The 25,470-nt window shown below is 34.3% G+C and overlaps 2 protein-coding genes across 5 annotated transcripts; one reads left to right on the top strand and one right to left on the bottom strand.

Moving 5' to 3' along the window:
• The first annotated feature begins 9,757 nt into the window (after positions 1-9,757).
• LOC109019771 (influenza virus NS1A-binding protein homolog) lies at positions 9,758-15,968 on the top strand. 3 transcript variants are annotated; one of them, XR_004801059.1, is made up of 12 exons: positions 9,758-9,825; positions 11,185-11,348; positions 11,619-11,800; positions 11,906-12,586; positions 12,701-12,778; positions 13,837-14,161; positions 14,240-14,439; positions 14,618-14,694; positions 15,065-15,166; positions 15,248-15,434; positions 15,528-15,738; positions 15,930-15,968. XR_004801059.1 is itself a non-coding variant. In XM_035688034.1 (11 exons), exons 2-11 carry the CDS (start codon positions 11,186-11,188, stop codon positions 15,642-15,644), a joined length of 2,112 nt encoding a protein of 703 aa, XP_035543927.1. In that variant the 5' UTR covers positions 9,758-9,825; position 11,185; the 3' UTR covers positions 15,645-15,911. The 3 variants fall into 3 exon arrangements, 2 of the variants coding, with proteins under 2 accessions (XP_035543927.1, XP_035543928.1); XM_035688034.1 differs by lacking the exon at positions 15,930-15,968 and having other exon boundaries at positions 15,528-15,911; XM_035688035.1 differs by lacking the exons at positions 9,758-9,825; positions 15,930-15,968 and adding an exon at positions 9,838-9,913 and having other exon boundaries at positions 15,528-15,911.
• Positions 15,969-16,852: 884 nt separating this feature from the next.
• Positions 16,853-25,047, bottom strand: LOC108999355 (protein SIEL). 2 transcript variants are annotated; one of them, XM_035688625.1, is made up of 10 exons: positions 24,308-25,047; positions 24,007-24,084; positions 21,739-21,972; positions 20,629-20,820; positions 20,266-20,406; positions 20,097-20,186; positions 18,796-19,340; positions 17,709-18,615; positions 17,288-17,591; positions 16,853-17,202 (listed from the first exon to the last, which is right to left on the bottom strand). In XM_035688625.1, the coding sequence occupies exons 1-9, from the start codon at positions 24,974-24,976 to the stop codon at positions 17,475-17,477; spliced, it is 2,973 nt and encodes a 990-aa protein (XP_035544518.1). In that variant the 5' UTR covers positions 24,977-25,047; the 3' UTR covers positions 16,853-17,202; positions 17,288-17,474. The 2 variants fall into 2 exon arrangements, with proteins under 2 accessions (XP_035544518.1, XP_035544519.1); XM_035688626.1 differs by lacking the exon at positions 16,853-17,202 and having other exon boundaries at positions 17,480-18,615.
• Between the last annotated feature and the right edge of the window lie 423 nt (positions 25,048-25,470).

The following is a 25,470-nucleotide window of genomic DNA, read 5'->3' as shown; positions in this document are numbered from 1 at the left end:
GTTTAAACTTTAAACATCCCATAGTGAGAGAGAAAGGACAGCATTTTGAAGGTGAGAGAAGTGCGGTTCCCACGCGCGCCATCGTAAAGCCACTGTTGATTGGCTTCGTTTGAAAGTTGAGCTCATTTCAATTCATTTCACTTCATCATTATAATTTTTTCAAATCTCAATATAAAATATAATAAATAATTTAACTTTTTCAAATTCTAAAATAATAATAATAATAAATAATAATATTCTAATAATATTTTATCATCTCAACTCAACTCAACTTAACTTAACTTATTTCAACATCTAAACTCACTAAAGTTGTGTTTATTTCAACATCCAAACTCACTAAGGTCCCGAATTCATTTCTCTATTTCAATCAGCATTAGTTTCTTTTTCAATTTTCTGACCTCATGTGGGACCGCTTTCAGTTCTCTGTAACACGCCTCCCTAACTCGAACTCGGAGCTACAAAGTAAAATGGTCCAAAGAAAACGTGGGAGAGAAAAATCTGACAAAGTAAACCCCAAGTTATTAAAAAAAAATAAAAATTTAAACTGGGTTATCTGAAATCATTAACACGTTGATGTTCTTCAACTGCTTTCTGTTCGGTTCGTGGTCCTGTTTGTTAAAGCTTTTGTCGCAATGCTGGGAAAAAAGAAAGTAACTTTAGTCAAGCTTAATCATGTTTATATCCTAATGTTTTTTCTTGCAGTTTACTCTGATAATGGAGTCTGATCTTTTAAACAGACTGGGTGGACCATTTTGATGGAATTCTTGCTTACAACACAATAGAATCGATGGGGACGATAGATGGAATTCGTATAATTTCCTATGCTTTTCTCGGGAATCAAACAGAGGACAAATGGACATGAAAAGAATAATATGGACAACTTTGTATCATTTCTTGGAATGTGAAGTGTGTTCAGTGATGAGGCTCCTGAAAAAACTTGCTCATGTGGACAAAAAACCTTTTCCTCGTGTTTTGGAAAAACATCTCATCTCATCTCATCTAATTATTATAATTTTTTCAACTTTCAATACAAAATAAAATAAACAATTCAACTTTTTCAAATTCTAAAATAAAAATAATATTAAAAAATATACTCTAACAATATTTTATTCAACTTTTTAACTTTAATCTCATCTCATCTCATCTCATCTCATCTCCGAAAACAAACGAGGCCGTGCTGCTTTAGCTCTAATCCTTTGGTTTTTGGCTCTAATCCACCCATGAACCGAAAACTCAAAAAGAAAAGATCCCTACAAAACTTGATGCTGCTTTAGCTTATCTTACCCAGACTGCATGCCCATGCAGCAAAATTGAGATTGTCTGCGCCATTATCCTAATATTTATAACATAATGGCCTTTAAAGCTAGTTTTATGAGATTTGAGAATATCAAAACATGGACTTTAGAGACATCGAAGGGGGGACCTTTCGGCCCCACTTTTGGGGGAAAGCTGGAATATTTGCATTGGATTCTAAATTCAAAGAAGAAAAACGACATCAGTTTTGTGTGAACAAGGAATTCATGAGAACTTTTGGGGATCCGACCAAAGGTAATTAATTAGGCATGGCTCATGTGCAGTGTGCTTATCATAGGACCCATAAAAATCATTTTACCCACCTAAGCTCTTTAGCTTTGTACTCCTAAATCCCCCATATGTGGGTCAATAGGACTCGATAAGGAACCTTGGCCAGCAGAAAGAAAGTAAAAAATGGCAGGAAATTTCAAATTTAGAAGGAGGAAGAGGCTTTTAACGGTCATGAATGAGTGAGTATTCTTTGCAATTGTATTAATCAAGCATTATAGAAATCCACCAAGTTTCTATCTCTAGAAGGTTGGTTGAGTGAAACATACAAGAAATTCTGATCTCAGTATCCTCAGAGTACTATTGCGTTTTCCACTGCTGAATGGGTCATTAATGGCCTTTTGATATGGGAACTGGTGTCAGGAATGGGCGATAACAAAATGTCAAGTACAGGTTTAGGTTTCACACACACATGGGAACTCGCAAAAGTTTGTGTTTAAAAACTTAAAAACAGACGGATTATCAAAGTATATTTCTTTCTTTCTTTGAACTTTTCTTGGTTTTACCCAAATCACTTTTGACTCTACCACAAACTTCACTTGATTCAAATCCCCTTTAATCATCAATCTTTAAAAAGGTTTGAAGTGTCCTAATTATACTTCTTTTTCTTTTTTGCTGGGCTTCCCCAACCACAATCCTTAATATTTTGTGCATTCCTATTATACAAAGAAAAATGTCTTCCAAAAGTTGTGTTCTTACAGTTACAGGTAAATTTGGATCCCTCTTTTTACCGTGTTTTAACTTTTGTGGCATGAAGAAATGGGGGTTGTAAATGTTGATGGAATCGGACTCCTTTAGGTTATAGACTTTCTGTGTCTTGTTTTAGAGAGAATTGTCACTTTCAAAAGATCTGCAGATGGAAAATGCAGTTAATTTTCTTATTATTTCAAGTTTTGGCTTGGGTAATAAGCATATGTGCAGCTTTCTTATCCATTAAAGCAACAAAGAACAGAAGTTATGAATGTATAGCCATTTGGTCACGCATACATTGAAGTTCTGTGGGGGCAGTCCTATTTGGCTGCAATCTGGTCACCGAAATTGCAAGCATCTCCTGATCCCTCCAAAAAGAGAATGCCAAGAAAGAAAAAAGTTCTCAGAGAAATGATCTATCCCCCAACCCTTCTTTTTTTAAAATTTTGTCGCATCTCTCAAATGAATTACAGGATGTAAAACAAAGAACAAACCAACAGTAGCCAAATGCAGCCACAATAAGGTCAATTATTATATGTATGTGTGTGTATAGATACATATATGCTTGTAAACCAAAGAGATACTCTGCCGTCTGAAAGGAATCTTCTACTTTCCCCACAGGAAAATAATACCAAGCCCTGCTTGAGAATCTTCCAAGGATATGATATTTCAAACCCATAAACCTTTATGTCCCACCATAACGACTAAACTCAACAACATGTAAGGAATACAGCTCATGTAGGATCAGAACAGAAGTGTCATGATTTTGGGCAGGGGAAAACCAAGGAAAAGTATTCAAAGCTTTATCTTTTTCTTCGTTTGTTTGTTTGAGTTGATTAAAGTTGTCGATCTCGAAACAAGATACTACTACATCATTTTCTTAGCCAACCATCATTTACCCATCTTATATTGTTGAAAACCATAAATTAAATGCAAGCCTAGCCTCCAGGTATGTTTCAAAAGGCACTAGTTGTAACGTCTCAATGGATAGACCCATTAATTTCCAAATAGCAATTGATCTTAATCGGTAGTACCCAAGGGCACATGCCACATTATTAATTTAGGCTAAACTGATGTGAAATCGGAACAAATACACAACCTGCATGATGTGCTGACCAAAGACAAATACATGTGCTTACCAATGATTACACCTGCATGATTTATCGTCTTATGGCGAGGTTATTCTTTCTAAAACAATTGCTCTCTCTGTCTCTCTCTCTCTTCTTTTCCTTCAAAATTCCAGCAACTACTTTCACTCATTCTCAGTCTTGAGTCTTGACCCCTCCCTTGCCTTTGGACTTTAAAGTTCAGCTTTCTTTTACATGCATCATTTTCTGAACCAGATTCAACTGCTGAGTTATACAATGAACAAACTCTATAGGAACAAATTAAGAAGAAACTCAACCAAAAACCCATGCATGAATGCATATCAATTATCATAGTGCTGCCTTTTGATGTCTATGGCTATAAAGACTTGGTAAAAAGATCGTGCATAACCCAACTGGCACACAAAATCTATATATGTTGCTATGATTGCTACAAAAACCATCACAATAGCTGATGAGTAGGAGGGAGGAGGACCCTTGAACAGAGACCATCACAATATATGTATATATATAGTTACTGATCTTTTGGTCAAAGATCATGAATGTGAGACAGAAACAATGAAACACTTTCAAGGAAGCTTGTGGAAATGAAGGAGCAGCTTGACTTTCAGGCCTTGAAGCTTTTAATATGGTTCTGTACTGCATTGAGGTTTCTCTGAACAATGTCATGTTGCGTTGAAGGACAGGAAATTATCAAATTACATAACGTACGTACTACTGCTTAACTTGTCAGTATGGGTTACTGCCGCGTTTCTGTGGAAGCATTGCTGAAAAGTAATCACAGTAACAAGTTCAAATGTACAAGTTTTCTATCAGTCTTTAATAAAAATATGAATTTCATTAATAAAAAATAATTTTTTTTTTTATGCTGTTTGAAGATGATATCACTTTTTTACAAAAATTTATTAGAGATTTATCTATTTAATAATTGTACCCTTCATTTCTTAGGATTGCTTGCAACACAATGTTTGCGATATTCTAAAATTACTCCATTATTATTTATAAATTATATACTATTATTTTTTTAATAATTTTATTATTATTTATAAATTATTTTATTATTATTTACTGATAAGGTGATCTCTTAGCTCTTAGCATACAAACTCTTTTTTTTTTTTTTTTCATTTTATATCTTTTTTTTTTTTTCTAGAAGTAAAGTCACGGGTCTCACTACTGTTTCCATTCTAATATTAGTCAACGACAATAACAATATCTGAGTAACAAATAATGATTTTTTTTTCTTGAACTAAAATCTCGCAGAAAACAAAAATCTTGACATTTACGATTCAACTTCTGGCCACAAAGAAGGGAAAATAATGAAAACGACAAAGGACGTTAAAGGATTGACAAATTTTAGGAGAGAGTTTTATATCATACACATCTATTTAGTTAATATTGATTTATTATTTTTTTTTATTTAATACTTTAATATATGTATTTAAATAGAAAGATAAAATGACAAATTATATTTTGATTTGGTGAAAGTGTGTGTAAGATTTTCTTGTAGCATTTATTAAAAGAGATTGATAAAATTCGGACATTATTTTGGTTTTAGAGTTATTAGAATTAGATGGCTCTTTTAAATTTTTGAGGTACAAAAATACATTTTATAACTAGTTTGATAACAACATAAAAGGGTTCTTACCTTCAGGGATAAAAAAAAAAAAAAAATGCTAAATGTATTTAAGAATAATTTATAAAAAACTTACTTCTCCACATTTCAATTATTAATATGTTGAAAATCATAAAATTTAAAATTTAAAATTTGATTTTTAAAAGAAAACTAACAAAATGAGTTTTGTAAGTAAAAGTAAAAGTATATGTAACACTACTCTTTTCAAAATTTAGAAGATTCTTGTTTGGATTCAGAGATAGTTTCATCTAATCTCATCATTATATTTTTCTCAAATTCATACACAAAATATAATAAACAATTCAACTTTTTCAAAATCCAAAATAATAATAATATTTAAAAATATATATATTCTAATAATATTTTATTCAATTCATCTAAAACTATTTCATCTTATTTCATTTCATCTCACTATCCAAACCAACCCGAAACTAAGGTATGTCATGCCGCAACATATTGTAGACCACATAAAAGTGTGAGTACCGCTAGCACTACTCTAACCATTGCTACTATGCCGCTCATGTGTGTACTAGTAGACGTGTCCTATAATGCATTTGTATTTTGTATTTTTATTATTTTTCTTTCAAATATTTTTAAATAATTATAAATAAAATACATAAATTTACAAACAGTCATTTCTTTAACTATTAGAAAAATGAAAATAGTCGAGTAGTCAAACTGAGAGAGTAAACTTAAGTGGTGTAGTATCATTTTCCTTCTATATATCCAATTGAGGACCCACGTTGGCATTAGGGGTGCCATACTTTCCTCCCAAATTTTTTGAAATTTCAAAATGCTCCATGAATTTTATTAATAATTCTATAAATATAGAGAATGGCCTTCCAAAAAATTTATAAACACCATATGCTCTCTAAAATTTCAATATACCTAGAAATGCCTCTATCTATTTTTATTTTTTTTCCCTATAGTCCCAGCTTTGTTTACTTTTTTATATATTATTTATTTTAAGTGTGTGACCTCACTAAAATTAATTTAAACTAAGTTTAGGAGAAATGATAAATTTATTAATATGAATCCCAAAGTTTATTGTTATACAATATTGGACTTCTTAATATGGAATCCAAAGTGAAAATATAAAAAAAAATCATTTAAGATTGATGATCTATATGAAAAATAGTTGAAAAGTTTTATGTTCTAGACTTCATTGAGGAAGAAAATAATTATTTAAGATCTCGATTATATTATGTTTAATGTGAGACAAAAATATCTAGATTTTACATAAAATTTAATTAACTAGCTTACACACTAGAATGAAAGATGACCTTCTAAAATATCACTTGATAGTAAGGGTGGCACGGGGCGGAGTGGCAGGGCTTCGAGCTGGAGAGGGGGCCAGCCTCACCCCCCCTCCACACCCCGCTCCTGGGCTTTTTAAAAATTGAACGCCAAAATGGCTTTTTTTTTTTGGGGGGGGGGGGGGGGGGTTACCCCACCCCTCATAATTATTGGGGTTTTTTTTTGTGAGTGTAGGGGATTCTATTCCTACGGATTCATATCACTTTTATTCTTTCCTCCTTAAGCTTTCTCGTCTCTCTATCGTGTGCCACTGCCCTTTCTCCCTCTCGCAATCAACGTGGTAGCGCGGCTGGAGTTTGCATCTTCTCTCTTCCCCCTCTCTCTTTAGCGGCGTGCACGACATTTAGGTTTTTTTTCCTTAGATCTTCAAATTTCTAGTTGCTTTTGGTTTTTTATCTTTTTGCTAGTCTTGGTTTTGAACGTGTAATGTTATGGATTTGAGATGGATTTGTAAATTTGTTGTGTATTTGATAATAGATGAATATTAATAAAACATTATCATCATAAATCTGAAACATATATTAAGTTTAGTTTTTATATTTATGTAGTAAATTATCAAGATCTAATTTAATATATAGTTATATTTTTTAATTTTACATAAATATATTACACCACAGAAAAGTTTGTCCCCAAAAAATTTACAAGTACCGCCACTGTTTGTTCTACTGGCTGTAAGCGGATGTCATACTTTTATCATGTTTTTGGTACAAATATAAATATTATTTCAACAAATATTATCACCCTTCAAAATTCAAAGAGAAATGATATTTGCACAACAGTTATTTTGTGTGCAAGCGCTGCGCATTTTCTTTAAAAAAAAAAAAATACGAAACTCATATAAAAAAAATTAAAATTTTAAAATAATTATGTAATATTTATAGATTTTAAAATTATATGTAGCATTACTGAAATTCAAATAAGATGTTGCAACCCTATCTTCATTCTGCATTGGGCCCTAATCTTAAACGGGAGTAATACTGAGCTCTTACTTCTTCCAAATAAACATCATTTTGTTCAATTGAGATTATTGGGCCCTCATCTTAAATATGGAAGTGTTTAACGGCCCATGAGAGGTTCTTTTTCCTTCGGTTTTGTTATAATATCTTCGACCCATTAATATTTTCAATATTTATAAGGCGAAAATTAGATCAATCTAACAAATAAAATGAAACAGGAGACAGCTCAAGTAATAAACTATAGATTTTTAAAAAATTCTCTTCATTTTGAATTTAGCCGACGTGAACAAAAACATATCACGTCAATTAGTACAATCAAAAATAACAAAATCTATTTTTAAAAGAGTAATGTTATTATTCATCATCTCATGATATAATATTATATTTCACTTATAAACCATCATTTAATGCTACATTATTGAAGAATGAGAAAATGAATGATAAATAGATTTTTTCTTTCTAAAAAGATTTTGAAATGCATAAATACTTATAAATAAAAGCAAGGTCTGCTTTTGCTTTTTTATCAAGAAAAAAAAAAGTATTTAAAATTATATAATATGATGATAACAATTTACTATTTATCTTACATATTCTCATTTAAATTATATTTATTGATGTACGATATTTCAAATTATTTTTATTTAAATAATAGACTTATAATTCAAAACTAGAAGTGTAAAAAAAAAAAAAACAGGTGAATCAGTAAACTGGGCCGGACCGGACCGAACCGAACCGGTGGATTTGGTCTGGTACCGAGTTTGGTTCGGTCTGGTTCCGATTTTTCTTTTTCTAAAACCAAATCGGACCAAATCAAACCGGTTCATATATATATTATAATTTTTTATATTGTATAAAATTTTTATATCTAATATATAATTATATATAATAGTTTTGTATTATATGATAAATTACTAATTAATATGATTTTAAATTTTAAAATCTTATATCACTATAGTCTATTGTATTAATAGTTATACTAATATTATATCACTATATATTATAATATATTACTATAGTCTATAATATAATTATAATATATATTATAATATACTATAATATATTATCACTATAATATACTATTATATATATTATATAATATAGTATCTAGTATATTAAAATCGGACCGAACCAGATCGAAATCGGTAAAATTAAAAGTACTGATTTAAATGGGCAACCAGTGCAGAATCGATGCATACCAATTCAATCCTAAATTTTATTTAAAATCAAATCAAATCGATATGATTACACCCCTATTCAAAACTACTTGGCACACGGACCAAATAAGCCACAAGAGAATAAACATAGGGCGAAAAAGGACTATTTTTATGTATTCTCGGATCCGGTTCATACATGTACCATTCGTGCATGGTTCATTCATAACCCCCGTTTGATGCACTAGTCACTACTCTCAATAAATCATGTACGGTTTTGTTGTATAGTTTTGTTGCATATGAGTCGTGTGTTGATTCATATTTTTAAAATATAATCTATTTTAATTTAAGAAAAAGCCAAAATATCAATAATCTTTTAGCATAACCGATATAAAAAGTTTGTACATCATGATGAATTCGGTATGTTGAATAGATTTTCTCAATCATGTGATGGTGAGTAATTATTAAAGAAAAAATCTATTCATCATCTTAACTTTCATTATCCTTCTATTATTTTGGCATTAGATGATAGATTTATAAATAAAATATAATAAATCATCTCAAATAATCTAATGACACATCATAAAATAATGAGAGGATGATAGAAGTTGAGATGATGAATAACATTACTCATTATTAAATAAGTGTTAGATATATATATATATATATGGATACCCTACCAGTCTCATGAATTTGTCCGCTCAAAGTTATTATTAGGATAATTTCACTTTTTTTTTTAAATTTTATTTCAAACATTTTAAAACATTCTTAACTATTAAAAAAAATTATATAACTTCACTAATAATTACTTTCCTAATTATTATAAGAAATAAAATAAAATATCCGAACTGTAAGAGCAAATTCATTTAGGCTTCATTTGGTTTTTGAACACATCTCAATTCATCATTATAATTTTTTAAATTTCAATACAAAATATAATAAACAATTCAACTTTTTCAAATTTTAAAATAATAATAATATTAAAAAATAATATTCTAATAATATTTTATCATCTCAACTTAACTCAATTCAATTCAATATCCAAACGCAACCTTAGTCAATTATCATTAAGAAATGATTTGTACAAACTCTAAATAGATAAATCTTATACAAGCATTTGTAAAAAAATGAATCCCACCTTAAAAAAATATAAAAAAATTATTTTTTATTAATAAGATCTATTATTTTATAAAAAGTTTATATAAAATTTATCTATTTAAAACTTGTATATATCTTTATTGACTTCGTTTCAACTTTAAAGTTATTATTCACTTAAAAAATAAAAAAAATCAGGTGTGGGATGCGGCGGTGTGGCGGTGAATATAAACCTCGGCTCTCGTTCTCGTACCTCTTTGCCATCTTGGTTCCCAATAGGTTTGCTGCAACTCAGAGTATGTCTCCGGTCTCTCTCTAATATTTAGTTCGGTTATTAAAGGAAACAATGCAAGAAGTTTACCGAATGGATTGGTTTGATTAGAAGTAAGAACTACTTTTTATTTTGGCCTTTTTTAGTGGCGGAATTTTATGCTTTTTAGAGTCTTGGCCTTCTTGGTTTTTGAGGTTTTCTTGTTTACTTTCTTTCTCTTTATCTTATTCTTTCATTGTATTTTTTTTTTTCTTTCTTTTAATGTCCGTCTTCTGTTTGGTACTGGGTGTTTATCCACTCTGTACTAAACGCTATTTTGCTGTTTCGCATTTGGCAGTTCTTATGCACGTGACGTGTGCGATTATATTTAATATTTTGCTAATTCTTGATATGATGATTTTTTCTTAATTTGTATATTCCGTTGGCGTTGGCTGATATTTTGAAAGCAACAATGAGATTCGTCATTCATACTATTGTTTTTTCCTTTATTATTGGAGATGTTGCTTCTTGTGGTATTAGTCAAGAAATGATTAACCTTTATGACGTTCCGAGCCATTTCTAATTGAATCTTCATGAACTGCGTTAGTTGGATGCTATGTGTGTCAGGCTTGTGCTTCAAGCTTAATCCCTTCAAAGCCCTAATCGATTTGTACAAGTTAACACGAAAACCTGGGTTGTTGTTAGTAACGCGGTCATTGAGTTTCATTGTGTCAATCTAGTATACATCCTTTATACATCCTTTGTACTTGGACCGCGCCTTTTGCTTTTTATAATGAAGTTTTATTGCTTATAAAAGAAAAGATCATCTGAGTTTCATTTCTCTACCCTCTAGCCCTTTGATCAGTAATCTTGTCATCATCAATTAACCATGCGTAGTGCAATATCTTGTTTTTTCATAATAGTCTGGCCATGGTTAATCTCGAATTTGTTTCATAATCCTTCATGGTTGATCAATATATCCGTAATTCTTCTCACCTTTTGTATTCATGGGTGGTAGCTTGTAGTGTAACACAAATATGGTTCTTGTGTCAATATTAAGGTCCCATTTGGATGTTGGAACGTATTGATATTAATTCAGTTCAGTCTAATTTTAAACCGAGTTTAACATCCAAACACCTAACTCTCAAATCACTAAACATCACTCAACTCAAAACTTTTTTACACATAGGACCCACAACTTTTTTCAACTTAACACCTCTTTACACGTGGGACCTACAACTTTTTTCAACTTCCCATAAATAAATCTAAATTCATCTTAGGTGGGCCCCACAACACTCATTTCACCATCTCAACTCATCTCAACATCACTCAACATCCAAATGAGGCCTAAAGTCTTCATTTATAATCTGGGTTTCTTATATTGTTTGGCCTCTTGGGATTTCAGGATGGAAACTCAGGCGGCTATTGTTAACAAAAGTGTACCTTCATCACCAAATTTGGTGACTGGTTCTTCAGCCAGAAGAAATTTGGGGAAGAGTCACCTTGGCGGGGTCATATTTGGTTGCAAGAACAATACCATAAAGGAATGTCTCTCTAAGCAACTCTTTGGTCAGTCACCTGCCTTCTTTGCATATCTAGCGTGATACATATTTATTTGTCTTTTATGTTCATTTATTAATTGCAGTACAATGGTAACATCTATTCTTCCCTTCTCTAAGCGCCATTGCATCATGTTCGGTAGAACAAGTGAGGCTCAAATTTTCTACAAATTACAAGCTATAAATCATAATAATTTGCGACCTCGTGATTATTGCTTCTTTGTCAATATATATGTTTTGGCTCCATTAACTCAGGAAATAGGTTCTTCAAATTTGGCAGGCTTACCAATGCTGCACTTTTCATATGTCAAGAATATTGATCCGGGCTTGCCACTGTTCCTATTCAACTACAGTGACAGAAAACTTCATGGAATATTTGAGGCTGCTAGCTCTGGCCAAATGAATATTAACCCTCATGGCTGGACCACTGAGGGTTCAGAGAGAACAAAATATCCTGCACAGGTATCCTATGAAACTATTTTATGTGGTCTAATTGTTTCAAGTTACACGCTGGGTTTATCAACGATATCGATCTGGCTCTGATATAGCACTGCATTATTCATAAAGGTTCAGATACGTATCCGCATGCATTACCAACCGCTGCTTGAAAATCAGTTTAAACCAATAATTATTGACAACTACTACTCTCATACCCATTTCTGGTTTGAGCTAGACTGTGCTCAAACAAATAGGCTCATGTCCTTATTTGCATCTCTAGCGGATGCTCCAAGTTCTTGTTTGCCGCATAATTCTGCAAAGTGGAGAACTGTTTTTCGACCTCTTCCCCGGAGCAATGCAGGAGAGGAAGGTGAAGAGTTGAATCCACTTGCTTTGGAAATCAAACATTCTAATCCCTCAAGTCAGAAGTCGGATTCTACAGATGTTGCTTCTTCATTTGACGTAGACAGCCAGATATTGGAAGCTCAATTAGATGCAGAGTTAGCCGAACTAGATGAGATCAAAGTTATATTGACTAAACTGAAAGAATTGGATCTTTGCCATGAACATCAAGACTTGCCTGTGTCAGGTTATATGGAAGATGTTGCCTTCATGAATGGTATTCAATTGGAAGACAAAGGCTTTCAAGGGAAGCCAACAGGTGTAGAAGAGAATAAAGAGGATAATCCTCACTTGTCATTTGGTGTGCATAAGAAAAATGAAGAGAACCCCCATCCATCATCTTGTGTAGAAGAGAAGAAAGGAGGGAATCCTCATTCATCATCTGAGTGTTGGTCCACCATAACCCAGGTACTCGAGGATGTCAGTTGTCTACATTTATAAATTCTGATCATGGCATCTCTTTTGTTGTTGAGTCTGGTTTTGTATACAACGTTTCTGATATATTCTTAGGTGTTCATGTAGTTAATTCGAGAGGTGCAAGAGCTAAAGGCTTTGAATGCAGGACAAACTCAGAAGTTTGGCGTTTTGGAGCAGAAGCTGGTACCACCTCGCATGTTTTTCTAGTGTTATGATTTTCCATTTTCTATATCTGTTCTAGATACCCCATTAAACTTCAGTTATTAGGCAATTTTTTGAATTTAAAGGTGCCCTTGTAAGGTTGAGTAAAAAAAAGCTATGTACAGATGATTTCCAGCCATAGTGTGGAAAATAATGGCAGAAATTGATTGTGGTTATTATAAGTAAAAAAACAATTATAACCCTCAGGTCCACAGTCAATTAATGCATTATTTATAACCCGTAGGGTTATAAATAAATAATAATATTTGACAAGCCGCTTAAATTGGCTTGACCAAACTCGAATCTGACTTAGCTTGTTTATTGAATGAGCTGTTCATTTACATAGAATTATAATCTATTACTCTTATAAACTCAAGTAGACTTGTTTAAACTACTATAACTTTGTATTTATTATTTTTAGTTGTACTACGATAATATTACAAAAACCCAGATTTGGTTTGTCAGCATTAATAGATAAAATGATAAGATATATAACCCAGATTTATTCTGTCAAAATTAAATAGCTCTTGAAAAAACTTGATCTCTAACAAAAATGAACCATTCATGTACATAAAATGTAACTCAGTAATAAGCTTGACTCGACTCGTGTTCAAATAAAAAAAATTAAACGAATAGAGCTTGACCACCAACCACTCACTCCAAATTGATTCATTTACACCCCTAATTGTAGGGTTGATTTGGCAATTAAATGAAATTTTTTGGCCCTCGAACATTGAAGAAGCTTTGTAGAGAACTTAGGGAAAAACTAGTTATTTTCGTTTAGAAAGCTTTAATTTAGCAGTTGACATGTACGTTTTGCCCTCTTAACACGAGTTGAGTCTACTTATTGGAATTTGTAGTTCATATGTCTGTGTCTACACCTTTTCATTTTAAAGTAGAATTATAATCCATTTGTCTACGACTTTGACTTTATGCTATGTTTTCTTTTCCTTGCAACACTCATATAGATGACGTGTATGCCATTTTTATATTTTGCTTCTTTCATGTTTGGATGAACGTCATTTACCATGTTTGTTCAGGTGGTGGCAGAAATGGAAATTCAGCGTTTGAAAGATCATTGTGCGATTTTGGAACCTTTGTCCAATCCTTCTGTGGCATTTGTTAATGAGATGATTATTGATGGACTTAATGAGGTCCATCTCGATCCTAATGAGTCAATATTTCTAATAGGAGGATATGATGGTGAATCATGGTTGTCAGCAGTGAATTTATATGATCCTTCTCAGGATGTGATAAAATCTCTTAGGCCGATGAACTCTGTCAGATCATTCTCCTCAGCTGCACAGCTGAAGGGTGAGCTTTACGTATTTGGAGGAGGAAATGGAAATGTGTGGTATGACACAGGTATGTACTCCTACTGACTAAGAAATGCTTCCTACTGGCATTCAAGTTTTGCTAACATTTCTATCTTCTCCTGTGAAGTGGAGTCATACAGCCCAGCTAATGATCAATGGACCTTGCACACTCCACTGAATCAGGAAAAGGGTAGCTTAGCTGGAGCTACTATAGATAACAAAATATTTGCCATTGGTGGGGGGAATGGCACCAAAAGCTTTTCAGATGTTGAGATGCTTGATTTAGAAATTGGAAGATGGATCTCAACACGCTCAATGCTACAAAGGGTAACAAGTGCTGCTTAGCTCACTTGTTTTTAAGTCACAAATTACTTTTGTTGTTTAACTCAAGCCTCATGCATGATTTTAGGCGTTTTGTGCCCTTGAATTACACTTTTTCTCAAAGCTTTATGTTTGTGCAAATTGATCCGAAATTGGTCCTTGGTTGTTTCTTTTATTTTTCCAGCGGTTTGCTCTTGCTGCAGTGGAACTGAGTGGTGTGCTTTATGCTACTGGTGGATTTGATGGGAAAAATTACTTAGAGTAAGATATCGCTTCTTTATTCTAGATTTCTCCCTAAACTTTGGTAGATGTATCTATATGTTCGTATGTGCATGTGCATGAACTAAGATGCATTTATAAGAACGTGTCTACATGTTATTAGCCTTGCAAAACACTCGAGGACATGTGGACACACACTCAAGCAGTTTGTACAAAAATTAAAAAAGATGAAGAAGAATGGTTGGGGTGTCTACTATCTATGCACATTTATATACAAATAATGTCCTTAATAGTTTAAGAAGACTTTACTCATCAAAAAGAAGGAAAACTAGATAAAATAACCGCATTTTCCTTTTTTGTGTTATATGTAATTTCTGTATCTAGAGTTGACTGGAATTTTTTACTGCATCAGGTCTGCTGAGAGATTTGACCCCAGAGAACATTCTTGGACAAGAATTGCAAGTATGAATACAAAGAGAAGCTCCCATTCCCTGGTTGTTTTCAATGAGAAATTGTAAGGTTTTTCATTCTTACTCGATCAATGACCTTGCATATTGATGTTTATGTCTTCATTATGACGTTTACTTTTCAACAGATACGCTCTGGGTGGATATGATGGAACTACAATGGTTCCAAGCATTGAAATTTTCGATCCACGTCACGGTTGGTGGATGTGTGGCGAACCAATGAAAAACCCTAGAGGATATTCTGCTGCTGGTGTTATCAAGGATTCTATCTACGTAATTGGAGGGATTAAAGGTTGCGGAAACATTGTTGACACAGTGAGTTACATTTTGCTATAGTTTCTCTCATGCATGATTCTTTTTTTGGCACTTCATTTTTTAACTGCTTATTTTTCTTGCAATATAATACAGGTTGAAACCTACAAGGATGGTCAGGGTTGGCAAGAAACCCACACAAGGGCCGTTGGGAAAAGGTGCTTCACGTCAGCCATTGTGTTCAGTCCTGATACGGCTGGAGGTTACTCGTAATCGATCTTGTTTAAATGCACAGAAGAAGAAGAAGAAGAAGAAGAAGAGGCTGGCCTTTGAAATAGGGCATTCATCTCCGCCATTGTTTTGCAAGGTAATGGGATGGAACTGTACATACGACAAAAATGTTATAAGTTTTTGCCCTTTTTTTTTTTTGAGGTCCCATCAAATCTTTGGGTTTTCTATGGTACAGATCCCATTTTGTTCTTACGGAGGATCGTCGTCCTTATGATGTCAAAAATTGATAAATGTGTTTCTTGTGTTTCATGTGTTTTGTGCAAATAGTTTAGAAGAATGGCAGTATATGTGGTGGCTTCGTGTTCAGTGGTTGTGAGCATCAACGGGCAGTGCTGCCATGACTCGTAGCAGGTTTAGGAGAAAGGACATTGAAAATGGAGAATATATCAAAATAACCACTGAGATATATAAACATATAAGCATCAACTCACATTTGATTCAACTAAGAGGCCGCCCATGTGGATATGCATGCAGAGAGAAGAGTAGAAAGGGCGTGTTGTGTTTGAACTTTGCTTGCATCATTGGCATACTTTCCGAAAGTTTAATAAGCTTTTGGACCTGTTGTCTACTAAACATTGATATCCCTTTTGTTTTCCTTCGTTCAACTAAGAAAATTTTCGGGCATATTAATAGTAGATTCAACAAATTTTGGCTAGAATTTTACTAGAGAATTCATCTTTATAAATTTAGCTAGTCATTTTTTAATAATACCAAATAACAGATTCTCTAATCTATCACTATTCTATTAAAATATTGATTTTCACATTTTCATTTATTTTAATTTTAATTATAATTTAAATATTTATTTGTTATTAAAAAACTATACATTAATTTTCTAATCTTTTAGATTTTAAAAGAAAAAATTGATATCAATTAATCATTATATTACAAAACTAGAACTTGAAACATTCCAGCAAGATGTCATGTCATTGAAATGATGATTGATAGAGACTGGCTGCCTTATGTGGTTGAGTTTGAGATTTGGGCACTTCGTACTTTTGAAATGAAAAAGAATTTTTTAGAGTTGTGAGCTCACGTGAAACGAATAGCACACGGGAGGAAATTTTTTATGCCAAAATAATATTTGGCCAGTGAAAATGATCAAAGTTAAAAAAACTAAAACTTTGTTGAGTCTACTACAGTGAATTTTTATGCAATCTACTTAAACTTTGACCAAAATATAACTTTGTTGAGTCCACTACCAGTACTCTAAGTAGGCTGAAATCATTCAGAGATTCTTGTTAGAAGATGATTTCTCAATGCACAGATAGATGCCTTCGATACACAACAACCCAACCTAGCAAAGCAAGTATACATAAATACTAAAAACTATTGAAATATCTGGAATTAAAAAAAGAAGATGAAAATACTGGGCAGAAAGGTGAAAAGATATAATCACAGAATACCACTGGTATTTAAGAATTTGAGACAGATTCATTCAAAGCTTGTCTATTCGACGAAACTTTAAGGGGTAAGAGGAAGAGGCACTTCTTTTATCTTCTTCATCTTCTCACCACTTACCCGTCAGGAATGAAACAACCTGGCAAACATAAGCGCAGATGTGAAGATTGAGAATAAAAGGAAACTAAAATATAAGGTTTAAAACTCTAGGACGGAAAACATACCTGTCGATAAGATTAAATGATATTTGTATTCGATTCAAGGGATTCCTAGGCATCCAACTTTGGTGACATTTCCAGGCAAATTTCAAAATGGGTGAGGATTCTTGGTACAATATAGGAGGAGCAGAAATGAGTTAGCTTCTCCAAGTCCAGCTTCCATCCATTCTTCTCTGCTTGAATATCAACTAACCTAGCTCCATGACTTAGCAAGCATACACTTATTCAAGATAATCATACAAAGCTGGTCTAGATCCTTTGGCCTGATATCGCTTTCCACAGCCCTTCCAGATGAGTTAAATCCAAGGGTCTACAATCATTTGATATATTGAACCTTGGATAGTGAGTATCTCTGATGCAAAATAAATAAGTATATTCTTATTTATTGCCATGGTAGAATGAAACAAACCATTCAGTGTTCACCAACCATGGAGAGATGAACTTCCTTTTCTTGGCAAAGAAATGTTAGCTCCCGGTCTGGACCACCATATCTTTTGACCGGTGGAACATCTTCAAATGAGCATTCCATACCTATACAGATTCTCAATGTGAAAGAAAATGCACAGGGGGTTCTGTAAAAGGGCACAACATATGTAAATTTCCTGACCTCATCACTGCTTCCAAAGAGGTCCAAATCCAAAAAGACAAACTGAGTTGATTCATCATCCATGGTCATTCTCACCCACAACTTATTCTCGCTACAGATATTATGAAGAGTAATCTCACACGGTATACCAACAGGTAGGCGTGGAACAAAAGGAAGATGATTTTCAGAGTCATTATCAGGAACAACCAGTTCTGCCTTGATATGATCAATTCTTCCAAAAACCACAAACTGCTCAAGGGAGAAATATTTAAGCAATTCCTTGAACAGAAATGGATCACATGGTGCTCCAAAACTAGAGGTTCTAGTTAGATATGACAATTTGCCAACTTCACTCATGAAATTGGACGGTTCAATAGATCCTAGTTTCAGGATGGATTCTACATGTGACGCCGTCATTGATAGCTTTTTCAAACTTGCAACTTGGCAGTAGCTTTCGACTTTAGACAACCTGAGTGTACAAGTCAGAAGTAGTAGCTCCAAGATTTGCAGCTCCTGTTCCAAAGATAAGCCAGTAAACCTACTCTTCAGTTCTCTAAGTCTCGTCTCCAGTTTTCCCAAAGCAATGTCCAATTCTCCCATTCCAGAACAGAGCTTTCTTGCAGGCAGGAAGTGTTCCCATACTTTGGCAAGCTGTTTCACTACCCGGAGATACTGCAATGCAAATGCTACAGCACCAACAGATCTAAGTGAGCCAGAGGTGAAAGTTGCCAACTCTTCCTTGAAACTCCTGATTACAGAAGGGTGGGAAAAAAATTTTAGACTGGAAGCTGTAACAAAAGGGGCAATCAAAACTGGCAGAGGCAAAGAAGGGGGAACAGATTGTTAGGTTACCAGGACAGTTAGAAAAAATATCAATACCCTATATATCCAGAAAACATATCAATTAGAAAGAAATCTATATAACAACCTTAGAACCCTTAGTACTTCATTCGTAAATCCCGATTGTATTAATGGCCAAATATCTTTGACCTTCGCAAAAATAAGATTCATGGACCTTATTACTTCATCCTGAACCTCCAGGTGGTAACCAACATGCGAAGATGCTACTTCCATTGGTTCTCTCATTGCCTGATACTGAAGGTTGGCGGCCACATCTTCTCCTTGCTGAAAAGGTGACCCAACAGTACCATTGATCTCATTGCTACTGTGACTTGAGCTCGCAATAGTAACTGCAGGCAAACGTGGCTTGTCCTCTCTGAGGTTAAACTCCATGGCAGAGAATCTTGTTGATCTACTGCATTGAGACAAGTAAGCCAGAAGAGCGTCTTGATTCATAATATCAGTCAATGCAACAGAGATCCTTCCAAGCAATGTAACTGCATAAGAAAATATTATAGGTGGAATATTGCAGGCATGCTGACCCTGAGACAGCAGAGCTGAAATGGCCAGAATCAGCAATGCAGCTACTCTTGCAGTATCAAAACCCAACTTGCCTTCAGAAGCTAGCTCCATCTGAAATTGAATGGGAAGTCAGAGAAAAGGACCAATAAATCAGGTTGATCTCATAGATGATTAAATTATAGTTGAGCTACAAAGGGATCACAAAAAAAATATTTCGCTTGAGAATTCAACCAATTGGAAAGAATGGTATTATATTATAAAAAATAAAAAAAAAGGATAGAATATGTTGTATTCAGAGCTGAGCTGACTCTTCAGAAGTAACCAGCACATAAAAGTATCACAATTTAAATCTGGCTGTGTGCTTTCAAATATAATTTGCCCAATATCTATGTTTTTAATGTCATGCCCTCACAACAGTAACCTAATCAGATGTAAATTATCTGGTTAAAAAAAAATTGAATCATCAATAACTAAACTATAACTCTATATTAAATCAAGGGTAGTTTTGTAATATTGAAATTCATTTTTAATGAAGTGGCATGCTTGCATTGATTGATTGTGAAATGGGTTGTATGAGAGTTGTAGGTATATCATTACTCATTCAATACTTGTATCATCCTCACTAACTCAAAGTGACGTAGCCCCAGACGAACAGGAAATCATCCCATGCTTTTAATATGAAAGTGATAATATTTGTACATTGGACAAGTGAAATTCAATTCTTAAAGGCATAAGCACATGCAAACTTCCTTTGAATCATTGTCTTCTGAAAACACCAGCTGGACACTTTTTATTCATGATAAGGCAGAATTCAGTTTAAACCCCAGGGTCTCCTGTTCAGTAATAGCATATAGAAACCATTCTAACCTCCTTAAAGACCTCATTGATGATGGACATCCCAAATTTCCCATGGTTACGACCAATGTGAAACAATACAGAGAATATGTCAGCTTCATCCTGGAAAGAAGTGATAAAAATCAGCCATAGAAGTAAAAGAAAAGAAGAGGAAAAATGCAGTGTGTCCAACAAAGCAAACCTGTGGATGTCTTTCCAAATTATCAATGATGCCATCAACAGATAATTTAAACGTTTCTATATTTGGCAGCTTCACTAATTTAAGTATTTTCCTTGTAGCAGATCTTATGGACATATTACCGTCCATTAGAGAGCCAAGAAACTGCAAAGATCAAATTAGGTTAATGATCAGACAGTAAGCTACTCACCTCCTCAATGAGCTACATGGTTTCCAAAACAAGTACGGATGGACTGATCACAAATTACAATGAACAAGTTGGAATTTGTTAATGCCAACCAAACAAATGTTAAACAGGATATACCAAAAGGGTCAATATAATCAAGGGAATCATTTCGGAAGATAATGGAAGAATAAGAAACTTACCATGTGCATGTGTGTTCCTTGCACCTTTAGAAGGCCGTAGGTTGCCATATGCAGCATAGTTTCCAATGCTTGTAACCGGACATACATTGAATCATCGTTTAGTACATCCATTAACAAGTTTAATGCTTTTTCAGAAAACTCAGCAGAGATGATGGTAAGTGTACGCAAGGAATGACAAGTGGACTTCCTAACCTTCAGATTTAGCACAAACAGCATAATAAAATTAAATAAATGTGTATGAGATGGTGGATCTAATCCATATAGAATGAATACAGTCAAATTCAAACAATATCTCTGCACATGTCCCTAAAACTAACAAATCTAAAAAATCATTATGTTTCCTAAGGTAACATATCTAAAAATCATACATATATATATATATATGTGTGTGTGTATGATAGTAACCATAATTGCATAAAATGTAAAACCACAAACCAACACAATTACAGCATGTATTAGAGCACTAGCTATGGTCACCAATGCAAACCAAAATTTAGCTAACACCATTAAATCTACTATATTGGAAGAGCTAAATGCAAATTTTTTGCTTACAAGCTATAGTGTCTCTCTATATTTGGATAGGTACTGTTCACCATCTATCGATTATTTTATCATTTATTTCTCTATCCTCCCACTCTCTCTCGACAGAAGGCAAAACAATAATTTAATTAATAGTTAAATTATTAAATTATCAATTAACATATGGTCAGTAAAATTACAAAATATGAAAAAACAATTGGAAAAATATTATTATTATTATTAAAAAATAATATTTTATTATTATTTTGGCTGGTAGATGAATAATCTAATGTAAGAATCTCTCTTGAATGGCAAAGGCAAAAGGCAAAACATGTGATTTTAGCAAAATTTTACCTTTGTCTTTGCCTACACCATTGCTAATGCTCTTAGAATAGAATTTATTTACATATACAATAATAAAAACAAGGAGGACAACATTCTTAGAAAGCATCAAAGCATGATGATATATGCATATCTAGAGGGGTGTGGTTGGAGGTTGTCAATTGAAAAAAAAAAAAGGATACGGCCATATCAAAGCTTCATCTTGTTTATGGTAATACATTAAGTTGAGTTGAGGGCACCAAAAGTTACCTCATAGAATTCATCCTCCAGCCCATGCACCAAAACTCCAGCCACACTCGATGCCGAACTTTCAACTTCTGCAGCAGGACACTGACCAAAAGATCCCATTCCTTTTGTCGTCCCTGAGACTCTCTTAGATAAGGTTTGTAAAAGAATATCCGCAGACACTATTTCTATCTTCCCAAGGGCATCAAAAGCTTCAACTCGTACCTCCATGCTCATATCTCTTCCCATCGAACAGAGCTGCAAGCATATACAATGCATGAGATATCACGTTACATGCACAACTAATGATCGAATATTGGGATCAATAACCCCACATTAAGACGATACGACAGAAACGTGATATCCGACCATTTAGGCCTTGTTTGTTTTCAGAGATGAGATGAGATGAGATGAGATGAGTTGAGATTAAAGTTAAAAAGTTGAATAAAATATTGTTAGAATATATTTTTTAACATTATTTTTGTTTCGGGATTTGAAAAAGTTGAATTGTTTATTTTATTTTGTGTGGGAATTTGGGAAAGTTGTAATGATGAGAGGAGAGGTTTTTAAATTTTTGGATTTTAGTCTTGAAAGCAAACCAGCCCTTACTTGATGCAAGGTAAGAGGTTCTAATTTATTTCCTTGAATGACTAGGAAAGGGATGAAGTTTCAGATTTGTTTGGCTTATTGTACGCTACACAGCTTGGGAGTCATGTGAGTGATAAGATGGTCTGGATTCATACCGATAATAAGAAGTTTTCAGTTCTTTCTTTGTACATGATGCTGTCTAGGATGAATATGGTGCAATATTTTCCTTGGAAGAGTATTTGGAAGTGCAAGGTGCCTTCAAAGGTTGCGTTCTTTGGTTGGCCTGCTTCTTTAGGGAAAATTCTAACTTTGGACAATCTTAGGAAGTGTGGTTTAATTGTTATGGATTGGTATTTCTTATGTAAAAAATCTGGAGAATCAGTAGATCATTTGTTACTACATTGTGAGGTGGCTAGGGTGTTTTTTTTTTTTTATTAGCACCGGGTGTCCAGGAACAGCATCCCGACTAATCCCGGGAGTGCACAAGCCCTCAACAAAGAGTTTTCCACAAGTGCACCTCGGGTAATTCAAGGAAAAAATCTCCCAGTTCAATGACCCCTAGAGATTGTTTGCACCCAAGGGTATTTAAACCTTAAACCCAAGGGAAGCATACCCTCAAGCCCAAGGCCTTTACCACTTGAGCCAACCCCTAGGGGTTAGGTGGCTAGGGCGTTATGGTATGAAGTGTTTAGTAGGAGCGGAATGGCTTGGGTGATGCCTAGGAGGGTGGTGGGTTTTTTGCTTGTTGGAGAGGTTTAAGGGGAAATTTGCAAATTGCCGATGTTTGGAACATGATCCCTTTATACCTTGTGTGGTGTATATGGGTCGAGAGGAATGATCGATACTTTGAAGATAAGGAACGGTGGATGAACTTAGATGTTTTTTCTTTAAAACTTTATTTCAGTGGGCTTCGGCTATTGTCTTTAATGGAACTAGTGCCCATGATTTTCTTGTTTCTTTTTCTAGTTCCTGACTTGTAACTAAGTTTAGTATTTGTATACTTCTTGTGTACTTGGCTTTTCCATGTTACTTGTCTCAATAAAATTTTCTTATTCATAAAAAAACATTATTTCCTTGAAGATATCCTATGCAAAATTTGACTCAAGCAGATTTGAGTAACAAATCAAAATTGGAAGTATGTGATAGTTTTTAAGGACATCATATCACAGCAGATAAGAAATGGGGGGAGCATGTTAACATCATAGTAGAATAACAGGTGAACCTGCTCTCTCTTGCGCCCTCTTAGCCAGGGCTCCTTATTAAAAAAAAATTAACAGCTGAATTCATAAGATGCCTAAGACAAAACTTGAGCACACAAACTATGGGTCAAGTTCAAGTTCATAAAATAAGAAGCACCACGGACAGTTCCTTCCCATCAACCTGCCCCGTGACAAGGATTATTTATTTATTCAAGTTTTTATAAGGTTATTTGATGGAAACAGAAGGTCAAATTGTGAATTAATCTACATTGCCAAAAAAAATAAACAAGTTATCAAGTCCAAGAAGCAAGATAGAACTACAGCAGCATTATGAACAAAGAGAGTTAGATGTAATTTCAAAAGAATAATTAGTGACAAAATGCTACATAAACATTTACCAGTTGATTCGCCAGGAACAATAATATGATAAAATGTACTGCATACATCAGAAATCAGAAAGGGCAACAATGAAAAATAAATTATATGGCAAAGTATTGAGCAATACCTTAACAAATAAGTTATCTGACCAGTACAGTTTTGTCTCCAGGTTGAATGCTACAAGCATCAGACCCCATGCACTTACCTGAATTCACAACACAGATAAAATATAGATACAATACCACATTATTGTATGGCAGTTTTTTTTATAGGTAAAGCACATTTCCATCAAGTCGAGCATTTTTAATCGGTAAGATCGCCATCGCTACCAACAAACATTTCAAGCAAAAATTTTTCTATGGCTACAATTATAAAGACCAAAACATTTTAAACAGAAAAAAGAGAAAATTTACGGACCAATATCTTACCGCGCGAACAGCAGCGGATCTTACATAGTCTTCCGTGTCGAGAAGAAGCTCGACGGCACGGCAATAACAGCCCTGAATCATGTCAAGATCCTCGACAACACCGGGCTTGCTCAAACCAACGAGTCCGTCCAGAGCGGTTTTCCTCACGTACGGGTAAGGATCCCTAGTAAACCCTAAAAACATAGTCAGCAACACATGCGGCCCAATTCGGAACCGCTCGGCATTTCTGAGAAGCCATGACCGTACGGACACGGAAGGACCGAAGCAAAGAGAGACGAATGACCGGTCATCGAGATCTACTGGGGTTCCACCCCGTTCGGCGATCGAGGCGAGCACATCGAGAGACTCGGCGGCGAGGCGAGTCGAGTCGGAGGAGAGGAGTGCGTGGGAACGGACCAATTCGGAGACCGAAGAAGAGAGGCTGGGGCGGTGGGAGGCAAGGTCGGAGAAGAGCTTTAGGGTGTGGTGTAGAACGAGCGGGTCGCGACTGAGTTGGAGAGAGCGGGTTAGGGTTTGGAAGATGGAGGAAATGGCGGTGTCCGGAGTGGAGGGTGTAATGACAAGGGATCTGAGGGAAGCAAGGGTTTCGGGGGAGAGAGAGTCCTCGGCGGGGTTTTCAGAGGGGCTTCTGATTGATTGTTCGCAGGAGCTTGGCAAGTCTCGATCCATCGAATCGAAACAGAGCCCAGGGCAGAAGGAGCTTCTTGCTCTGAAACTTGTTTGGGGAACAATCACTTCATCGAGACCGTTGGCGTCCGTAGCTACAAGTCGTTTAGTTAAAAGGAACGCGCGCTTGTACGCTGGCTTGATAATCAAATCCAAAACATAAATCCACAAAAATAAAATCTCAAACATTTATAATATCTCAGTGGCAATTTGTGTTTTGAATATACTTTTTTTTAATAAAAATAAATAAACTCTATTGCCAAAAACAAAACAATCTCAATTACAACGGCGCATCAATCTATTGTATCGGTATGTTTTCATTTGCTTTTGTTCTCAGTGAAATATAATTTCTTCAATGCTTTCATCAAATAGCTCATACGCATATGCATGTTAAGAAAGTTACAAATTACAAGTAGTAAAATACAATTGCACCTAAATGGAGTTGATAAAAACTTTGGACTTTGATACTTTCAGACCTAATACTTACATCCAAAAGA

Source organism: Juglans regia, chromosome 3 (genome assembly GCF_001411555.2).
Source record: "Juglans regia cultivar Chandler chromosome 3, Walnut 2.0, whole genome shotgun sequence".
Classification (NCBI taxonomy): domain Eukaryota; kingdom Viridiplantae; phylum Streptophyta; class Magnoliopsida; order Fagales; family Juglandaceae; genus Juglans; species Juglans regia.
Note: the sequence above shows the minus strand (reverse complement) of the source record. Positions and strands in the feature narration are given on the sequence as shown.